The following is a 17,577-nucleotide window of genomic DNA, read 5'->3' on the forward strand; positions in this document are numbered from 1 at the left end:
CAATTACACTACCACAGGAAGTAAAAACCAATCAGCCTTTTTTTTTCCAGAGAAATCACACTGAAACAAAGCAATTGTTATTACTATTGAGAACTAAAAACCAAAGTTATGTCCTATCTCCAGCATGAAAATTGTCATAGCTTTTCCAATCACCTTTATTTTAGCCTTTGTTCCTTCATGTTTTACTCTTTTAATTTCTTGTTCAAATACCAAACTATTTGCTATTTTAACGTGCAGTTTCAATTCTCTGTAATTCTTTCTAATATATCAACTCAGACAGCTGAACTCAACTGATTATTACTTGTTCAGAATACAGAAATCTACTAAGAGATGTTATAACCCAAATAACATCTTGTAGAGTCTGCCTCTGTTGTAAAACTTGACAGAAGGGAAAAACAATATTACTTTCAACCAAGCTGCAGAACAAACTGAAAGTAAGGAGGGGATGGTTATTGTCTCTCTTCACACCAAACTATTTAGTCATTCTTAACCAACAACGATATCAGTGGCAGGTAAGAATATTCTCACTATGTTAGAACATCTGCATAGTGCTGAGAGAATATATTTCCACAGTGGACCAGAGCAGTAATGTCTCTTCCCCTATATATCTGAATCTTTATAACACCGTGAAACTTGAAATACTCTTTTCTAAATGGACATATTATCAATTTTGTCTCTTCTGATAGACACATTTAACAAAACTAAGTGTTCTTAACAACTGTTCAAGTTTTATTAAAATGAGATCTCTTGTACCACTTACACAAAGACTACACTGTTCTTTATTTCACTTCTAGTTTCTGAAGAACAGTCTTGAAAGATTCAAGTAAAATAAAGGCATGAGGGTGTGCAGGTAGTCTACACATCACCCTCACAGTTTAAGCTGCACTTCTGAAACCTCATAACAGTCATAAGATATTGACAGTATTACATAATATTAATCAATAAAAGAATTCACTTTGGAGTGCCTTTGTAAAATTATTTCTATTTTTATATCTCAAGGATTACTGCAGCACTCAATTTAACGATTCATTACTACCACAAAAGTAAAATGAACATGTGAGGTTAACAGCTATAGCTATTAGCTGTAACCTAACCAGCATTATACTGCATAATTGATCTACTTTCTTCAAGACTAATATTCAGGAAAAGGGAATTACTACTACCATCTCTATAAATAGTACAGAAAGCCTGGGGCAAGTGTGTGGGATAATAGCAAAGACGAGAGAAAGGAAAATGGGAGCGCACCAAGAGTTTATTTATAAATATCTGGGAACTCATTGCTTGGCATCATGCAATGTCTACACAGTCTCACATTGATCTAACTTTTAGACTGCAGCTCTATATTTAAGAACATAAAAACTAAGAATGAGCACACTAGACTTCTGACACTCTTCCCAAAAATGAATGTAGCTCTTTCCCAGTTGAAACTGTTTCAAGACTGTCACTACAGAAATAAGATTTCCAGAGTTTGCTCGCTGTATAAGTATTTAAGTTTGCTCCCTGTACAAGTATTTTTCTAATCCAGTGTTGGCAGAACTTCAGTGTGGTTGAAATGACAGCAATCACCGTTAAAAGAATCATCTTAACCACTGCATGCACATCAAATTTTATCTTCAGCTTTACCTTCTGCAAACATCACAAGTCAGACTTTGATGTTCTTCTGTCTCTCCAAGAACACTCTATCCATGTGGCAGGTTCAAGCACATATTTCTTTCAGGATGGAATTCCACAAGTCCAGTTCAGTTTTAGATACTGTCCCTAGGTCTCACTTCTCTTTCCTTCTATCTCACATTAACATATCCAGCATCCCATTGCCCCTTCATAAGGTCACAAGTACTGGACAGCTGGAAAAAAGCAATTTCACTTTCTCTAACCTCCTGTTAGCAGGAGGCAACCGCCTACTCTGGTAACAACAAAGCTGTCTTGAGCAAAACCACAATGCCAGGAATGGGGACAACTGGGGGACTTTGTTCATAACACTAACTGAAAGCAAAATGCTAATATGGCAACAGCCAATTTTACCTGCATAAGAATTTTCTTCTTGTTGGTTGTCCATTTCTGATTTTAATGCTCTTTTGTTCGTGTAGCATAAGATGTTCTTCAGCAAACTGAAGAATCTTGAATGCTTATTTAGAGATCTCCTGGAGGTGAAGAGCTCATATGGCTGAATACTTGTGGTGTTTGGCATCTTGTTTGTATGCCTTCCAAACAGACCACTAGTTGTAGTATGAAACAGAATCTTTCCACAAAACTTGCCTTTCCGTCCTTCGATAAAGCAAGTCACATAAAAACCAGGACTTTCTGAGGCTCTCCAAATTGTGTCTTAAGATACCACATCAAATTTGATCCATTAAGTGTATAAAGCAACAAGCCAATGAGCCCGCCTGCATTACATTCATTAAATTATATTTTGCATTTAAAGACCTGTGAAAAAGAAGTGACACTAATATGGACAGCTTTATTTGAATTCATCTCACTAAATTTTGTTCTCATAAATTTCAATAATCCTGCTGTCTAGTTGGCAATTCAATGACAGATTTTTTTTAAGCCTTTAAGTAATACCTTATATACCTTGAGCAGTCTGGTATCCCAGTACCCCCTTCTTCCCAACGCACAATTAATACTTGCAGATGAGAAGGGTTGTTTGTGTCACATATTTTATGGGCAGCTGTAATTCTTCTTCAGAGAAATTCTTTCCAGCACTGCTGGCATAAAGCAAGCCTTCAGTTTCCACAAGAAATCTTACCAGCTTACATTCTTTTCCTTATGGCAGCAGGTAAAAAGCACAAAGACACAACAGAGAAAATATGATAAAATAGTGCATTAGGTACATTAGTACTTTTGATTATAACCTCACCCTTCATATTGGGTTTAAATTCAGAGCTGTAGCTTTAGTCCTCAGGTCTGCCAAGCTCCCGACTCACAGCAATACTGCATCTGTGTCTCAGTTGCCTATCTGTAAACATTGGACAGCAATACCTTTTCGTTCTGCTTCTATCTTGTCTTTTTTAAATGCTGAGGTTTTAAATGGAGCTGTCCTTCCCTGTTTTGGCACAGCAGGGTCCTCATCTCAGCTGAAGGTTCTTTGGTGCAACACTGATCACAACAAGCAGGAGTCATGCCTGAGAGAACAGTATCTTGTTTATCTCAAAAAGTAGAATAACATGGTTTTAAAGCAGTGACACACTCAAAAGACTGTACAAAAGACACTAAGTCAGTGCTATGGCACTTTCTCCATCCATACACTAGAGAAGCCAGTGAATAAAAACATCTTCAAGAATCATACTTGCTACCTTTCTTGCTTGGGCTTATCTCTATTTCTTTTATTACACAGAAAGTGTACAACAGTTTATACAAACAGCAGTGGTTTGGGCACAAAGGTTATGATTGCTACAAGAAAAAAAAGAAGTATCTTCAGTTTACAGATGTCACCTACTTCTTGAGTAAAGAAGAGTGAGGCTTTTCTGAACTTACTCTTGCATTGTTGTGGCAGGTCATGTGTCTCTTCAAATTCTCGCTCTGAGCAACTGGGAGCAGATACTATCCTAAAAGTATTTCTTTTGAGATAAACAAATCAAGAATAATAAAGATCAGAAAGAGGAAAAATGGAGACTCATGCCCAAATTCCAATTTTTTCGTTTAAATCAAGGACTGACTGAGTGCACAGCCAGGCTGTGAATCCATCTTCAGCCAGTATAAATTACTGATTTGTATAGTCTGAGCCTCCAGGATAAACAGACAATTCTTAAACAATTCATATGCAGGCCAGTCTTCCAGGCTTTTCTGAAGCCATTACCTTGTCCTGAGTCTACCTTCCACCACCTCAGCATATGTACACCTACAACACAGGCATCCAACACTGTCAGCACTCAGATGGCATTGAGCAAAGTTATTTTACCCATTAACAAAAGAAATAAATTTATCCTCAGAGGCATGGCTTGAAGGTGCCGCTTAGATGCTAGTTGTAGAGTAGGATTCTTCATGGGTGCCTTCATCGTGAAAACTCTTCATTGTTAACTCCTCAGAACTCAAGCAAAGCTTCCTCTACTCTTGCCCTTAAATCAGAAGGGAGTGACTTTCTTGTGAAGAAAGTAAGAAAGCTAAGAACGCAAGAGGATAGAAATTTTTAAGAAAAATAATCAAACCCCATAATATGTGAAAGACATACTGCTCAGTCTGTTCTCCATTGCTAACAGATTGTTAATCCTGGCATGAAAGAGCATGGAGACAGACCTGTGGCTGTGAAGAACAGGGCAAGTGTCCCAACTTGCCAGCCACATACCAATACATCTGCTTAAATCCCTGGGAAATTGGCCATGGCTTTCAAAGAAAGTTTAAGGATTCAGCAGGCCAAACTACAGGGTAAGTTTCACAGGCAAATGATAGTGGGGTGATCAAATTAAATTACAGTAGAAAGGATTCAACTACAATGCAGAGGAATTTTGTTTTGATATCAAACTCCAAGTCCTTGGGCTCCAGATACTGTCAAAGCCCTCCTGCTTGAAGCCCTCTTGGTTGAGAAATCAGCACAAGCATAGCCTTGGAAAAGATGGGTCTCAGAAAGCAGCGGTGTTACTACAGCTGTATCATAGTGTTGTGACATATTCTCACAGGGAAAAGAGTGTCTTTCGGTGTTTGTAAGAGCTTGGAAGGGCTTGAAGGCTACATCATATTAGCAAGTAATGATCTTACTAGAAACTGAACATTTTGGTTATTCACTATTGCCGAGGGCTGAGCAGAAATTAAAAAGGGCGTGAATATCCCTCTAGAAAGGTTTTGGAGCAGAGGTTGGGCAGCCTGAGGGGAGAAAAGCTGGGAGAGGCCCAGCGTGGGGTGCACGCCTGGGTGGATCCATGTTGCTCCCTATTGAAGGGCTCCTGTTAAGAAAGCCAAGCCCCAGGATGAGAGATGTAGCCGGAACACACGCGTTCATAGAAAAGCTCACAGGGAGGACTGTGCCCACCCATAAGACCCAAACCAGACAGCAACAAAAAAAGGCCTAGCAAGGAACTTAATACCCATGCCTCCTGGCCTCTTCTGCTAAAAAGCAAAAGGTTATAAATATCAGAGAAGTGAATACAGCATTTAATCTGTATACAGGGTATTACTTTCTCCTCAGTAAATTTTAGGTTTTTCTACCACATTTACCCTGTAATGTCAAATATTTTCACTTCTCTGTTTATCCAGACTGCAGTCTCTGATTTTTAAAGGCATTACTACAGCAGAGAGCAAAGAAACATAACGCTCATCTATACAGTTTATTTTATGGTAAAAGAAAACTGAGAGAATATCAAGTCAAATGGGCCTGCTTGAGATTACAGCAAAACCAAACAGCAAAACATTAGACCAAAACTTCACCTCACCTCAGGACAAGTGCATGGGAATATCCCACATCATTTTTGCATGAATAAAATGGTGTTGTTTTTTTTCTAACATCTATGTTTCCACTTAGCAACTGTACCTCTTCAGCTTCAACGGGGCACAGTCAAGTTCTTCAGTAGCTGTGCACTGATCTGGGGTTTACGCTTCCTCTTTCAGCATTTTTAAGTCTGCAACAAAATGCATTTCTAGCTTGCCTCACACTGGCACTCCAAGACAAGGAGGCAGTCCTGCTCCCACTGCCAGAGACCACCAGAAGCAAAAGGTAAAAAGCCTTTTCAGCAGTAAAAATACACTCAGCCAGCCATGGACACAACTGGACTGCTTCTCTTCCCCTTGTAAAAGAAAAAAAAGAAAAAACAAACCAAACACAGAAAAGAAAAAAAAACCCAAACCAGCCCACCTAATTAATTAGAAGCAATTAGCAGAAAGCATACACTGCCAATTTAACAATCAATTTTCACCACTTTTTATTTTCTGTGTTTTATTTGAGGGGCGATGCATGCATTTTGCCCTTTCAAAAAGTCTGCTTTTTTATTATGATTAAACACTGAAACATAGCATATTTACAGCTAAATTTATTGTCATATTCAGTCTGGAATTGGCCATTTGGCTGACTAAGTTGTACCACATGAAGGCACCGTGACATGTACTATTAAGAAATGAGAAATGGCAGATGGGCATTTCCAAAGAACCATCAGCTTTGCAAATGGCAATGCTACAGCTGAATATCATCTACTAAAAATGGTTATCAAAGGTGAGGATCCAAGCTTAACATCCTCCCTGAACATGCTGGAGCATTTCCTCCCACTTTAGGAAGAAGTTTGCCATTTCCAGCAATACACTACTTCATTAAATAATTTTCATAATAGCATTGGCCAAGATATTTCTCTCAATTTGAACCTTCTTTTGCCCTGGTGTGCACAAACTACTGCTTTTCATTTGGCTCTGGATTGTCAGAACAAGCAGCCCATGCACACATACCCAAAACTACACCTAGACTGAAAATTATAGGACTTCTAAATGGAATCAAATAGGAACAAAAATTTAATTTTTCTTTTAATATTTCCATATCAGAGTAAGTAGAATGTTGCTTGATATGAATGGTATTATATAATGCAGTAGTCTGCTATTTCAGGTCTGTGGAGAATCCTTTTCCAAGTCCTGTGACCTTCAAGTTGCTTCACAGGGCACCACACCACTACATTTCCTCTGGAGACTCATTGGCTTCTTTTCTGCCTTTTTTTGACTGCCATTAATTGAGCTCCAGGTGGCTTCACATGGCAAGGCCACTATCTGGTAGTGATTGCCACCAAATTGTCCCTTTAGCAAGTGAAAAAGGATGTAGTACTTCATTGAAACAAACAAACAAACAGGGAAGGTCTTGTACCCCAGTTAAATATAAATTTGAAAGGAGAAGCATTTAAAATGTGAAATCCTTGGCCCCTCTATTTCCATAAGGACTGCCAGAGTTCAAGAAGCAAAGGCAGTACCTGGCCAGCTGGAGATTAAACAGTTCTCCAACCAGACATTTTGAGGAGAACTACCCATTTTCTTGAGGTGAAAGGAAACAAGGAAGAAAACACAGTATTTCACCTGCACAAAGTTTGGGATCAAAACTTAAAAGCCAGCCTTCTAGGCTTGGAGAAAAACCTAAAGAAGAAAGCATTCTTGTTCTAATCACTGATCATAAGGACAACGGAAGAACTAGGTTGTGACCAAAAGATATCACTCTCAGCTGGCAACAGCGCTCTCAAATTCATTTTCAGTTTCACACTCTTCTGTAGTTCTATTAAAGTTTTTAACCCTCAAGAGGAGACTTCCAAACAATGTAATACTATGTTTAAAACAGCACTGCTGAATGCTACTGAATGTAATATATTTAGATGGCAAAGTCTTATGGTTTATATCTATGGTTATATCTTTTTTCATGTACTTTTGCTGAGAATACTGTCTGTACTCCAAAAATTGCTTACCCTAAATAAAATATCCAAGAAATACAATGGAATATGATCTGTTACTATCTGTGTGCTGAGTAAGGGGCATTGCAAAAAAGCAATCTCTTTCTTCCAAGAACTAAGACACAGTCAGGGTTGTCTGTGAGTGACACAGTAACCTTGAAAATTCATAAAATAAGAATGCAATTGTTAAGAAAATTGCAGACATTTTAGTAAGGCCAGACCAGTTTCATGAAGCAGAGGAAAACAAAACTGGAAGAGAGGGGGAGTGAGAATTCTCTGATACATATTCAAGCTGAATTTTTAAATGAAATGTTTATCTGTACTTGAAAATCATGCAAATAATGACAGCAGCAATGTGGGAGATCTGTATTAATGTATAAATTAATTTTCAACTGTTTTCAATATTAATTACACTATATACTTAATAGAAGACATTTAAAACCTGTTTTTCTATTTTACATTGAGCCTCAATTATAATTCTGAGGAAGAAGGCTACCTTCAGCAGCAGATATACCAGTTACATATCAGTTTTGCTCACAATAAAGAAAATCACCTCAGGGTATTGTTGATTTGGCTCTGCCCTATTTTTGGTTATTCTTTAAAATTACCTTTTAAATATGCTTACTATCTAAGAGTAGCAAAAGTGTTTCTTAAAATACTTGCATACTGTGAAACGGTAGAATGGATTCAGCATTTCTGTAACATTAAAATATTTCTATACAAGTTGCACAGACATAGAAACATGTCACACCCCCAAAAATAAGATGTCTAAAGAAGGCCAAGATATAAGGAAAGCAATGGAGAAATACTCCAGCAAAAGGAGAGTTAATACTTTAAACACCCACAACTCCTAATCTATTTTTTATCAATTATTCCAAGAGCTCAACAGAATCTACTTAAACACCGAGATGATAGAGTAGTACAGGTGGGTTACTAACTTTAAAAATGTACATTTATTATGCAGGGAACCAACAATAAGAGCATCGTTTTTACAGAAAAGTAAGGCTGGAAGTGCTCTCATGAAGTCCATTCCCCTGCCCCAGGGCAAAATCAACTATACATTAACCATTCCTGACAGGTATTTGTCTAACTTGTTCTTAAAAACCTTCAGTGACAGAGACTTTGCAACCTCCCCTAGGCAATCGACTGCAGTCCTTAACTATCCTTACCATTAGAAAGATTTTCCTAATGTCTAACCTCAATCTCTCCACTGCAGTAAGCTTGACTGTTACTTTGTGCTCTATCCCCAGCAGAACTGGAAAACAGTTTCTACTACTTTACTCTTTACATGAAATTTCCATATATTTTAAAATGGTTATCACATCTTCCCTCACTCTCCCTTTCCCTAAATGCATAATGGCCAACTAGGTCATATGCAACCTGCTGGAGCAATTTATCTGGTCTCCCATGTAGTTCCCTCAAGGAGCCTCCCTGTTCTGGCACTGCCACCAGAGACATCTCCACCCAAAATGCAGGCAGTTAAGCAAAACAAGATGCAGGGAGAGAAGCCAAACTGGATGGCAGCCTCTCAGACTGGCTTCCTGCAAAGAAAGGTCCTTCTACCCCAGAGAAGGGCAGATGAAGAGGGGAAGGGTTGAGTCTAGAAAAGAGGGAGAGAGGCTGGCTCTTGCACAACCTGGGATTAGGTTGCATTTAGTTGTCTGGAAGTGGGAAAGGTCTGGAAACAAAGGTAAAGGAAAGCAGTGAAAAGCAGGAAATTCCCTATATATACCCAGGAATACCTAGGAAGGTAGGGAATTTTGGAAGAGAAATGAAGTCAAATGTATAAATGGGGAGGGGATGGAGCCTCAATGCAGAGAGTGGGGATGTGGACACTGATGGAAGAAGAGGCAAAGGGAGGTTTGGACAGCATGAAACACAGGACAAGAAGTGCAGCAGAAATCCTATGTGCCAGGCAATACAGCACAGAGGTGGGGACACTGGAGAAGCTCCACCAAGTTGTGTTTCTCTGAGCATGAGGATCTCCTAACATTAACTCTGTTTCTCTGCTAAAGCAGGGCCAGTGGGAGTACCAGCCAAGCTGGAGAGCTGCTCCTCGGGAGTAACCTGGTCTCTCTGGATATGGCCCAAGGTCAAGCTTCCGTGCCAATGACTTTCAGACATAAGGCTGTGAGGGATTATGGAAAGATTTGAGGGTGCCATCACTTTCACAGGGAAAGGTGTGAGGGAGAAGATATGCAGCTATGACAGAATGGGATCAGGAGATGACAGGAAAAGTCAGTGCTAGACTGAAGGGCAGGGGCCCACTGCACCTCTTACTATTTATTCTGGTCTAGAAGAGACCAGAATAAAGTTGCTCTAGTAAGAGCAACCTCTTACTATTTATTCTGGTTTCCACAGTGCCAGAACTAATAATCTCTCCAGCAGTGCTGAGGGTCACAGGGCAGAAACGCCTCTGAGTCAGCCCAGGTCTGACAGAGCTTGTGCTGAGATGGAGTTAATAAAATCCTGATGAACCTAAGCTGACCTTGCAAGGTCAGAAGGCTTCATACACTGATTCCTAATCCATCCTACAGTGTTCCCATTATCCTTTGATCATCCTGGATGTCCCTGTGCCACACACTCCCCAGTGATGGAGAGCAGACTTCAGAATCACGCCGTTCTCCTAAACGAGCACTCAAAACACACACTAGTGAAGAAAGTGGCTGATATTAGAAAAAGACCTTGGCTGTCCAGAATCCCCACCACTGTTATCTCAGCACTGGCATGGCACTGAGAATGGCCAATGCAGAAAGTTTAGAACATTGTGTACAAGCGAGAAGGTCCTCCTGACCATCACACCAAAGCACTGCTGTGTCACAGCCACATCTTGTCATGCAGCTCAGTGTATCAGACATGCCCTGACACAAATCTGTACTGCTTCTGGGAACCTAGGAAAAAAATCTTCAGAAAGTTTGAGAGTTATCACTCTAGTCTGAAAAAGACCCTTTTTTTCAGTTCCCAAGGGTCACATTGTGTAGACCTCTGGCCATCTATTCTGCTCTTTTCTGGATGCTTCCAACAGGCCCACAAAGCACTGCTCAGAGCAGAAATAGTACGCCAGCCACACAAATGCCAAGTAGAGTGGAAACATTATTTTGCAGGCAGACTCCTGTCCGTATATTCTCGCATCATATTCATGGCATGGTATTATTGATTCATAGCCATTTCCTGAACTCTTGCAACTGTCCATCTGCTTTCTGCAGACCTGGTGTCTCACCACTTATTCTACATTTTGATTTGCACAGCTGATTATTCCTGCCGAACTACAATTTAGAACTTGTCCTTGATGAACTGCATCATATTTATTTCAGATGAGTTCTCCAATATATCACATTAATTTTGAATTCTAATCCTGTGCTCAGAGGGTTTACATCCTCCCCCTGGTTGGTGTCATCTGGAAATTTTGCATGCAGATTCTATCATCTAAATCATTAATTAAAATATTGAATATTTTCTGGCAATCCAGGGCAGAATCCCACTTGACAGATCCTTCTGGTTTGACTGTGAATCACTAGTAATTGTTCTGAGAAGAGCTTTTCAGCCAACTGTGTACCTACCTTGTAGCCCATTCTGTCACTTTGTTTATGAGAAGCTGAAAAGACTTCTAAAAATCCAAATATATTATTTCTCTACTTACAGGAAAATGAGGCTCCACTGACAAGGTACCTTCTGGAGGGAAAAAAAAAAATCCCTGCAAATTCATTTCTCATATTATTATCTACAGGCTAATTATTAAAAAATTCAGTTGACTGTTTGACTCAAACTTTTTTCCCCCAAGAATATAAGATAAACTAGCTACTCCAAAGGGGACAGGGAAGAACCCAGAAAATTTTATAGGTAGGTGCAGTATTTTCTCTTTCATAGATTTTGTGAAGCTAAACTGTCCTCCAAATGTTCTCCAGTGTAGCCACTAATTGTTCAGAGACTGCTTCAGCTATTTCACCCAATGTTGAAGAGATAATTTAATAAACTCCATCTTATTCTAAAACACCCATTATCCTATCTCATTAGCTCATAATCTTAGCTGTTCTTTTCCTGGTCTAGCTGGAATTCTTAACTTTCTCAAGGTCACAGTTCTTTTCCTGACACTTGACTACAGATAACCATTTTAGACAAAGAATGATACAAAAAATTACATTAACTATTCAATCATCTCCGCACCATCAGATCATGGACTTTTTAACTGACATTTTGTAATTTCCTGTCAACTAGTAGCCCAGAAACTCTGTCTTCCTCTTATTACTACAGAGAATGTAGTATGTTTCTCTATTACCATGCCCTTTATTAGCTGTACCTTGTTCTGTGAACTGGCCTACTTGATTTGACCCTCACATTTTTCTCATCTTCTTTTACACTCATCTCCAGTAATAGATCGAGTTTCCATCTTCTGTATGAGTCCTCAATTATCAGATCATACAGTTTTGTCTCTTCTTACCCTTTTTACTGGAATGCCTTTCATTTGGGGCTTTTATACCCTTTATTATGACTGGGAAAAAAAGAAGTTATTTGCTTTGAAAATTGCCAGAATTTCTCAGGTTTGTATCCCAAGAAACGTTACCTATCAGTTCTATGAGCTCAGTGCAATCTACTTTCTTGCATACCATTGTTTTTGTTCTCAAATTCTCTCTTCTCACCTTCTGAAGAATGACAGGCTCACTCTTTCCTGATTGCTCAAATTGCATTTTACCATGATAGGCTCAACCATCTCTTTTCTAATCAAGCCTAGGAGCACTTCCCCTCCATTGCTCTTTCTACATTCTATGATCCTGAACCTATTATACTCATGTGATCTACTGAACACAGTATTTAGCCTGAAAAGTGAAAATATTCTAAATGTTTGCTAATGTTTGGTAATACATGATAAAATGACTGTGTGAGCCCATCTCTTGGGACAAGAGCCATCTGCAAAAAAGGGAATCTTAGGCATCAGTGCCAGTACAATGAGCATACAGACAGGACCAAAATATCTCCTAGCCATACCTGTAAACCTTTCCAGGTCACAGCAATTAGCAAAGTGGAAAAGAGATTTAGGAAATACTCTAACCATGGCTACACAGAGGCACTGTCCTCACAGGCTTCTTTTGCCAGCACTCTGTTCAGCTGTAAGTTGAAATGATTACTCCAGTAGTTGCAATAGCTGCAATCACTTAGCATGTCTAGATTCAATGTTGACAGCACAGAGCCTTTAGATATCAAAGCTTTTTTGTACAAATTAACTCCCTTCTCATGTGGCCATGCCCCCTCTGCTGCTCGTAGATTTTGTTCTCTCCTACAGCTACACTGGCACTCCAACAAAACAAAAGGAGCACTACAGCAAGGATCAGGGGATTGACCATATGCACCTGCCATTACATTTTTATTGCAACTCTTAAATTAGCCTAACACAGTCCAGTGGATTTCTCTGAGAAATACGTACTTACCTGCTGTTTATTATTGCTGAGTACATCATATAAATCTAACAAGAAAAAAGAAAGATCTCCAAAAAGAAAATACAGATATCAGTTTGATTCAAGCTGGAAGTTTTCTCCTCATACAAAGAAAATATAATTCATCCTGTTTCTTTAACAAGTCTCCTGAACGTATGGTGCATGTTAATGTTTAATAATTCTTTAGTACAGCTGCCAAGTTTTGAATATGTTTATTAACATCTTTACTTAAGGGCAATTCCAAATGAATGTAAGAATTTCTTACAGGAGACCAAGCAACCTTCATGCCATTAAGTTAGTCTCCAGAATAAGTCTGAATCTGCTGGGTTGCCACCACAGTCTGACTGCTGTCCTGGGCTTCCAGGGACCTCTGTCTCATCTCTCTGAATTTTATGCAGCTCTGCTTGCCAGGTCTTTTACATCCAGGAGCAGTCATGAGGTTACCAGCTTTCCAACACAGCCCTGCCCAAGCACCCTGGTCACTTCTGGGAGCTAGGGGATAGCAGACAGAGTGGCAGAAAAGTGTAAACTTGGATAGAAAATAATACAGTAATGCAAGGGTGTTAGAAGTAATAGGGTTTCAAGCAATGGAGAGAGCCAGGTCAAGGAAGAGAGCAGATATCCTCACAATTGGGAATTTTGGTGGAAAGCAGAAGAGTGACAAAAACTCCTAGGAAAGACCTGAGGACTGGCAGAGAACAGCAAGAACAAACAGGACAAGAACAGCAGAGGGGAGTTTTAGGAGTGTGCTACTGGCTAGACAGAGGCAGGAGAGCCCTGCAGTTGTCCCAGACTTCACATCTCTCATCAGCACTGGAGCACATGTGGAGGAGAGCTTCCTGTTTCCTCTCCTCCAGGACACGACTCACCGACACGCACAGAAACCAGGCTGTAAATCAAAGCAAGGCAGCAGAGACAGTTCAGAGCTGCTCCACCACTCCAAACTGCTGTGCTGGTGCAACTGGACACAGAATCACACCCTGCTGCAGCCAGAATTCCTTCTAAAGGCAAATATTTTATATTAGAAAAATAAATGTCTTGCACATCACTAGTTTACCCTGTGGTACTAATCCATTATCTAGACCTACTAAAACAAGAGCAATATCTAGCTGATTTTCTATGCTTTTTTTTTGCTGCATCTCAGCTGGCTGGCAGACATGGAAAGAAAGCAGCAGGATCTGCTCATCCTCTTTTCCTCCTCCCGCCTCACAAATCTGAAACCATCCCATACAGGGAAAGCACTATATGAACTCCAGCAGACTTTACACTAGAGGGAGCTTTTCTCAGAAAGTCACACCACCGTGACATCCTTTTTCTCATTACATTTTCACTCCATCTACAGAGAAATACACCAGACTGAGGTAAAACAGTTACCATTTAAACTCTCCAGTTTAGCCAGTTCAAGCATTGCAGCAGGTCAGTGATGTGGAGGAGGGAGTACAAAGAGAGGGCACCTGGCAAGTTCTGCCCAGAGATGCACTCTGACAGACAAGATAAGGCTCAACACTTGACATGTTGGTGAGAAGCCTCCTGACATGAACCATATCCATCCTGCAGCCACACCAAATTCCTGTGTTGAGCACACGAGCAACTTTACAGACTACATTTTATACTGACCCAAGAGACCACTCATGGTTAAGTTGTTAACGAGTATTTTAATGAGGAAAGCTGAGATAAACCTTCCCCAAGGCTCGTGGCCATCCCTTACTGAAGGCTGAAACATGGATAACTGTGTTCCTCACTGCTAATGCAAGTTATTCAAGGGAATTGTTTTAAAATACTATTTAAACTGAAAGTACTTCAAGATGCTAATGACAGTCAGGACCTACTCATTTTCTAAACTCCAGTAAATTGTCCCAAGAATATGAGCAGAACTAGAACAGAAATCCTTACCTGTGAAAGCATTTGTGGCCTGAAAACCAGCTTCCTGCATACTGCTCTTCCAGAGAAGCTTGAGATTCCCGTCTCAACCTGTCCTTACTGGAGACAACTGCTGAGCTTGCTGCTGTCAAGTCACTTCCATCTTAGCTCATCAGAGTCCATTTCTCTTTCCATTCCTGTATTTGGCACCATCCAGTTCCCACCTGTTCCCAAGTCTTTCGATGTGTAAGCAGAAGGGATCTGCACTGAACCTAAGCAGAAGTGTTGGACAGTCCCATCAACCAGCCAGCCAGAGGATTTGTGCCATGATGAATGTGAAAATGAAGCAAATCGCCTGTCCAGACTTCCCTTCCCTTTTACAATTAAGTTCTAATCCTGTGTTCATCCAGCACCATTTTTTTCAGGTCTCGGCCAATGGTGATGCTCAATTGTCTCTCCTCTCTTGTGTTCCTCTCCCCTCAGGCACGCTCACTGAGAAATTAAAAAAGAAGAGATTATGTTTCCTGATGACCTGTAGCAACACTAAAATTAACAGACTCCAGGGAACAAAAACCCAAAATACATTATCAGGGATTGATTGTACACATTAAAGGAGATCTTCAGAAGGCAAATCTTGCGATTTTGCTGAGATGCAAAGTGTGACCACACAGCTCTTTGAAGTGCAAAGAGGAACAGTGCTGAGGGTGTCATATGCATCTCTGAGAACATGATATGATTTACATTTCAAAAGCCATATTTAGCAGAGATGGGGGCAGCAATACAATAACAAAATTGCAGTTAAAAGAGAAAAGGAAAAATACTCAAGGCTCTCAAGTCTGGTCTATTCAAAACCACAGTGAAATTATTAGCATTTCATATAGCTGCTTCCCTCCTTTTCTGGAGCAGGAAAAGAGCAAGCTGTGTGCCAACATTATATATGCCATTCTTGCAGTCTTCTGTGGTTAAAAACCTGTGCATTTCTTCCTGTTGATTACCAAACTTTGTATGTCTTGTTGTCGATTATCTTTTAAAAATCTCAATTGTAACACAGATGACACAATTCAGATACCTTCAGACATTCAGTGAGGTTAAGAACACCCACAAACTACACAGCAGAAAGATGGTTACATTTTTCTTGATACTGCTACTCCTATACAGCATGGATATTTGCATATCACTGAAAACTACCGTTTGTTCCATGTCCAGCTTTTAAAAACTAGAATACAGTTACTTTAATGGGGTGAAGGCGAACAGCAGACAGGCATGTGTTTAAGGAGAAGATTATTTTAGAAATCAAGGAAGAAAGACAAGAGGACTTGGAGGAGAACCCACTCGCTCCCCACCCATCCTGTTCCTCATGTAATGATGCTTGGCTCACTATCTCCCAGCTCAGTGGCACAGGCAGGTTGAAAATATGTCTGTGATGATCTTATGACTTACTAATGGATTTTAGGTGATGAGTCTAGCCAGGGTTTGCAGTACTAGATTGGACCCAAGGTTCAATGGGCTGGAGCAGCCCATGTCAGAGTATGGCAATCCCAGCAGCTGCTGCTTTTCAGAACAGTGCAAGAGCCAGCTAAGAGAGCAGATGGAAATAACGCACTGCTGGCTCCCCAGCCCCGCTTCACCCTTCACCCTGACATGCAAGGTCTAGAGATGAGCTCATATCTGAAGCACAAGTCTGAATACCCCAGAGAGTCCAAAACTACAAAGATTCTCATGCCCCTTCAGGTACAGTCAGCCAGGCCTTGAGGGCTTCATTTGGGACCCACGATGAGTGAGGGACAAAAAGGATCTCTGCTCAAGTGTGCCACTGAAACCAAGTGAGCCTGACACCTGATGAATGTAATTTCCCTTGCAACACAGTGAATGAAAGCAAGCTGCTAGCAAAGATGAATCTTAATGGTATTGCTTTTTTCCCCCTGATTTTGTTATGCCTCTATTACTGAAGAACACATGTTTTTGTCTCAACACACAGCACAGGAATGACTGATTAGTTACTTGTTTTCAAATCTAGTCATTTGCATTCAGATCAAATAAGGTTACAGAACAAATATAAAATGTTTTCCCCATTTCTTACCCAAACATCTCAACCTAATAGAGAAGAAAGTAGAAATTAAACGGGAGAAAGAAAAAAAAAAATATGTGTAGTATCTTTTACCAGAAAACACTGCATAAAAAAATTTAGAATAGTGTTTAAAAAGCCATTATTCCTGAATATTATATAGGTCCTTGAGATACTTTTTCAACCCTTTGAAGTGTTCTATGCAACTAATAACAATTTCATATGAGGCTATTTTATTCTAAAATATATACAGCTAAGCAAGTATAATATACATACACAGCAGCATACAGTTCTTTTGGGTCTTAACACTGTGCTAATTATTCTATAATGACTATAGGTGGATGCTGCACTCATTTCCCAAGATTTTTCTCTAGAGGCCTGAGTTTCCTCTATATTTATAAGAGGAGGTCCACATTTGCATTTACATTTTCAGTCTTATAACTTTTAATTTTGGTTTATAAATCCAAAATTTTGATGCTTCTATTTTCGACATTTTCATTTCACATCTTAGAGATGCTCAAGAGATGTGCAGTAATATGTTAGCATCCAGGGAAATTCTCCTATTTTATTTCTATATATTACAAATAACAAACTCCTAATTCTTAAAAGAATGAAGTATTTTCACTTTACTGAAAATTAATATTTTATTAAAAGAATAATTATTCTCCACATCTTCAACAGTTCTGCTGAACTAGTTAAGAACCCAGTAGTGCTGAAGAAATGCGACAACACAGGCACTTTCAGTAACCACTGCTTCTTCAGATAGAAAGATGTCATTTTAACAACATTACAAGACACTGAAACATTCAGAGAGTTAATTCAGACCTTAATATTTAAAGGATAGTGCACTGCATCGGGTTTAAGTTCTTCCTTAAGGACTCAT

At 39.7% G+C, this 17,577-nt stretch overlaps 1 protein-coding gene across 3 annotated transcripts in view; it reads right to left on the reverse strand.

Annotated features, from left to right (window-relative positions):
* LDLRAD4 (low density lipoprotein receptor class A domain containing 4) overlaps positions 1-17,577 on the reverse strand; it is a 282,113-nt gene that overhangs the window by 166,391 nt on the left and 98,145 nt on the right. For all 3 annotated transcript variants that reach the window (XM_015617170.2, XM_015617168.1, XM_015617169.1), the window contains one exon: positions 14,663-15,121. In XM_015617170.2, the coding sequence (XP_015472656.1) occupies positions 14,663-14,702 (40 nt within the window). In that variant the 5' untranslated portion in view covers positions 14,703-15,121. The remainder of the gene's footprint in view (positions 1-14,662; positions 15,122-17,577) is intronic.

This window comes from Parus major, chromosome 2, assembly GCF_001522545.3.
Source record: "Parus major isolate Abel chromosome 2, Parus_major1.1, whole genome shotgun sequence".
NCBI lineage: Eukaryota > Metazoa > Chordata > Aves > Passeriformes > Paridae > Parus > Parus major.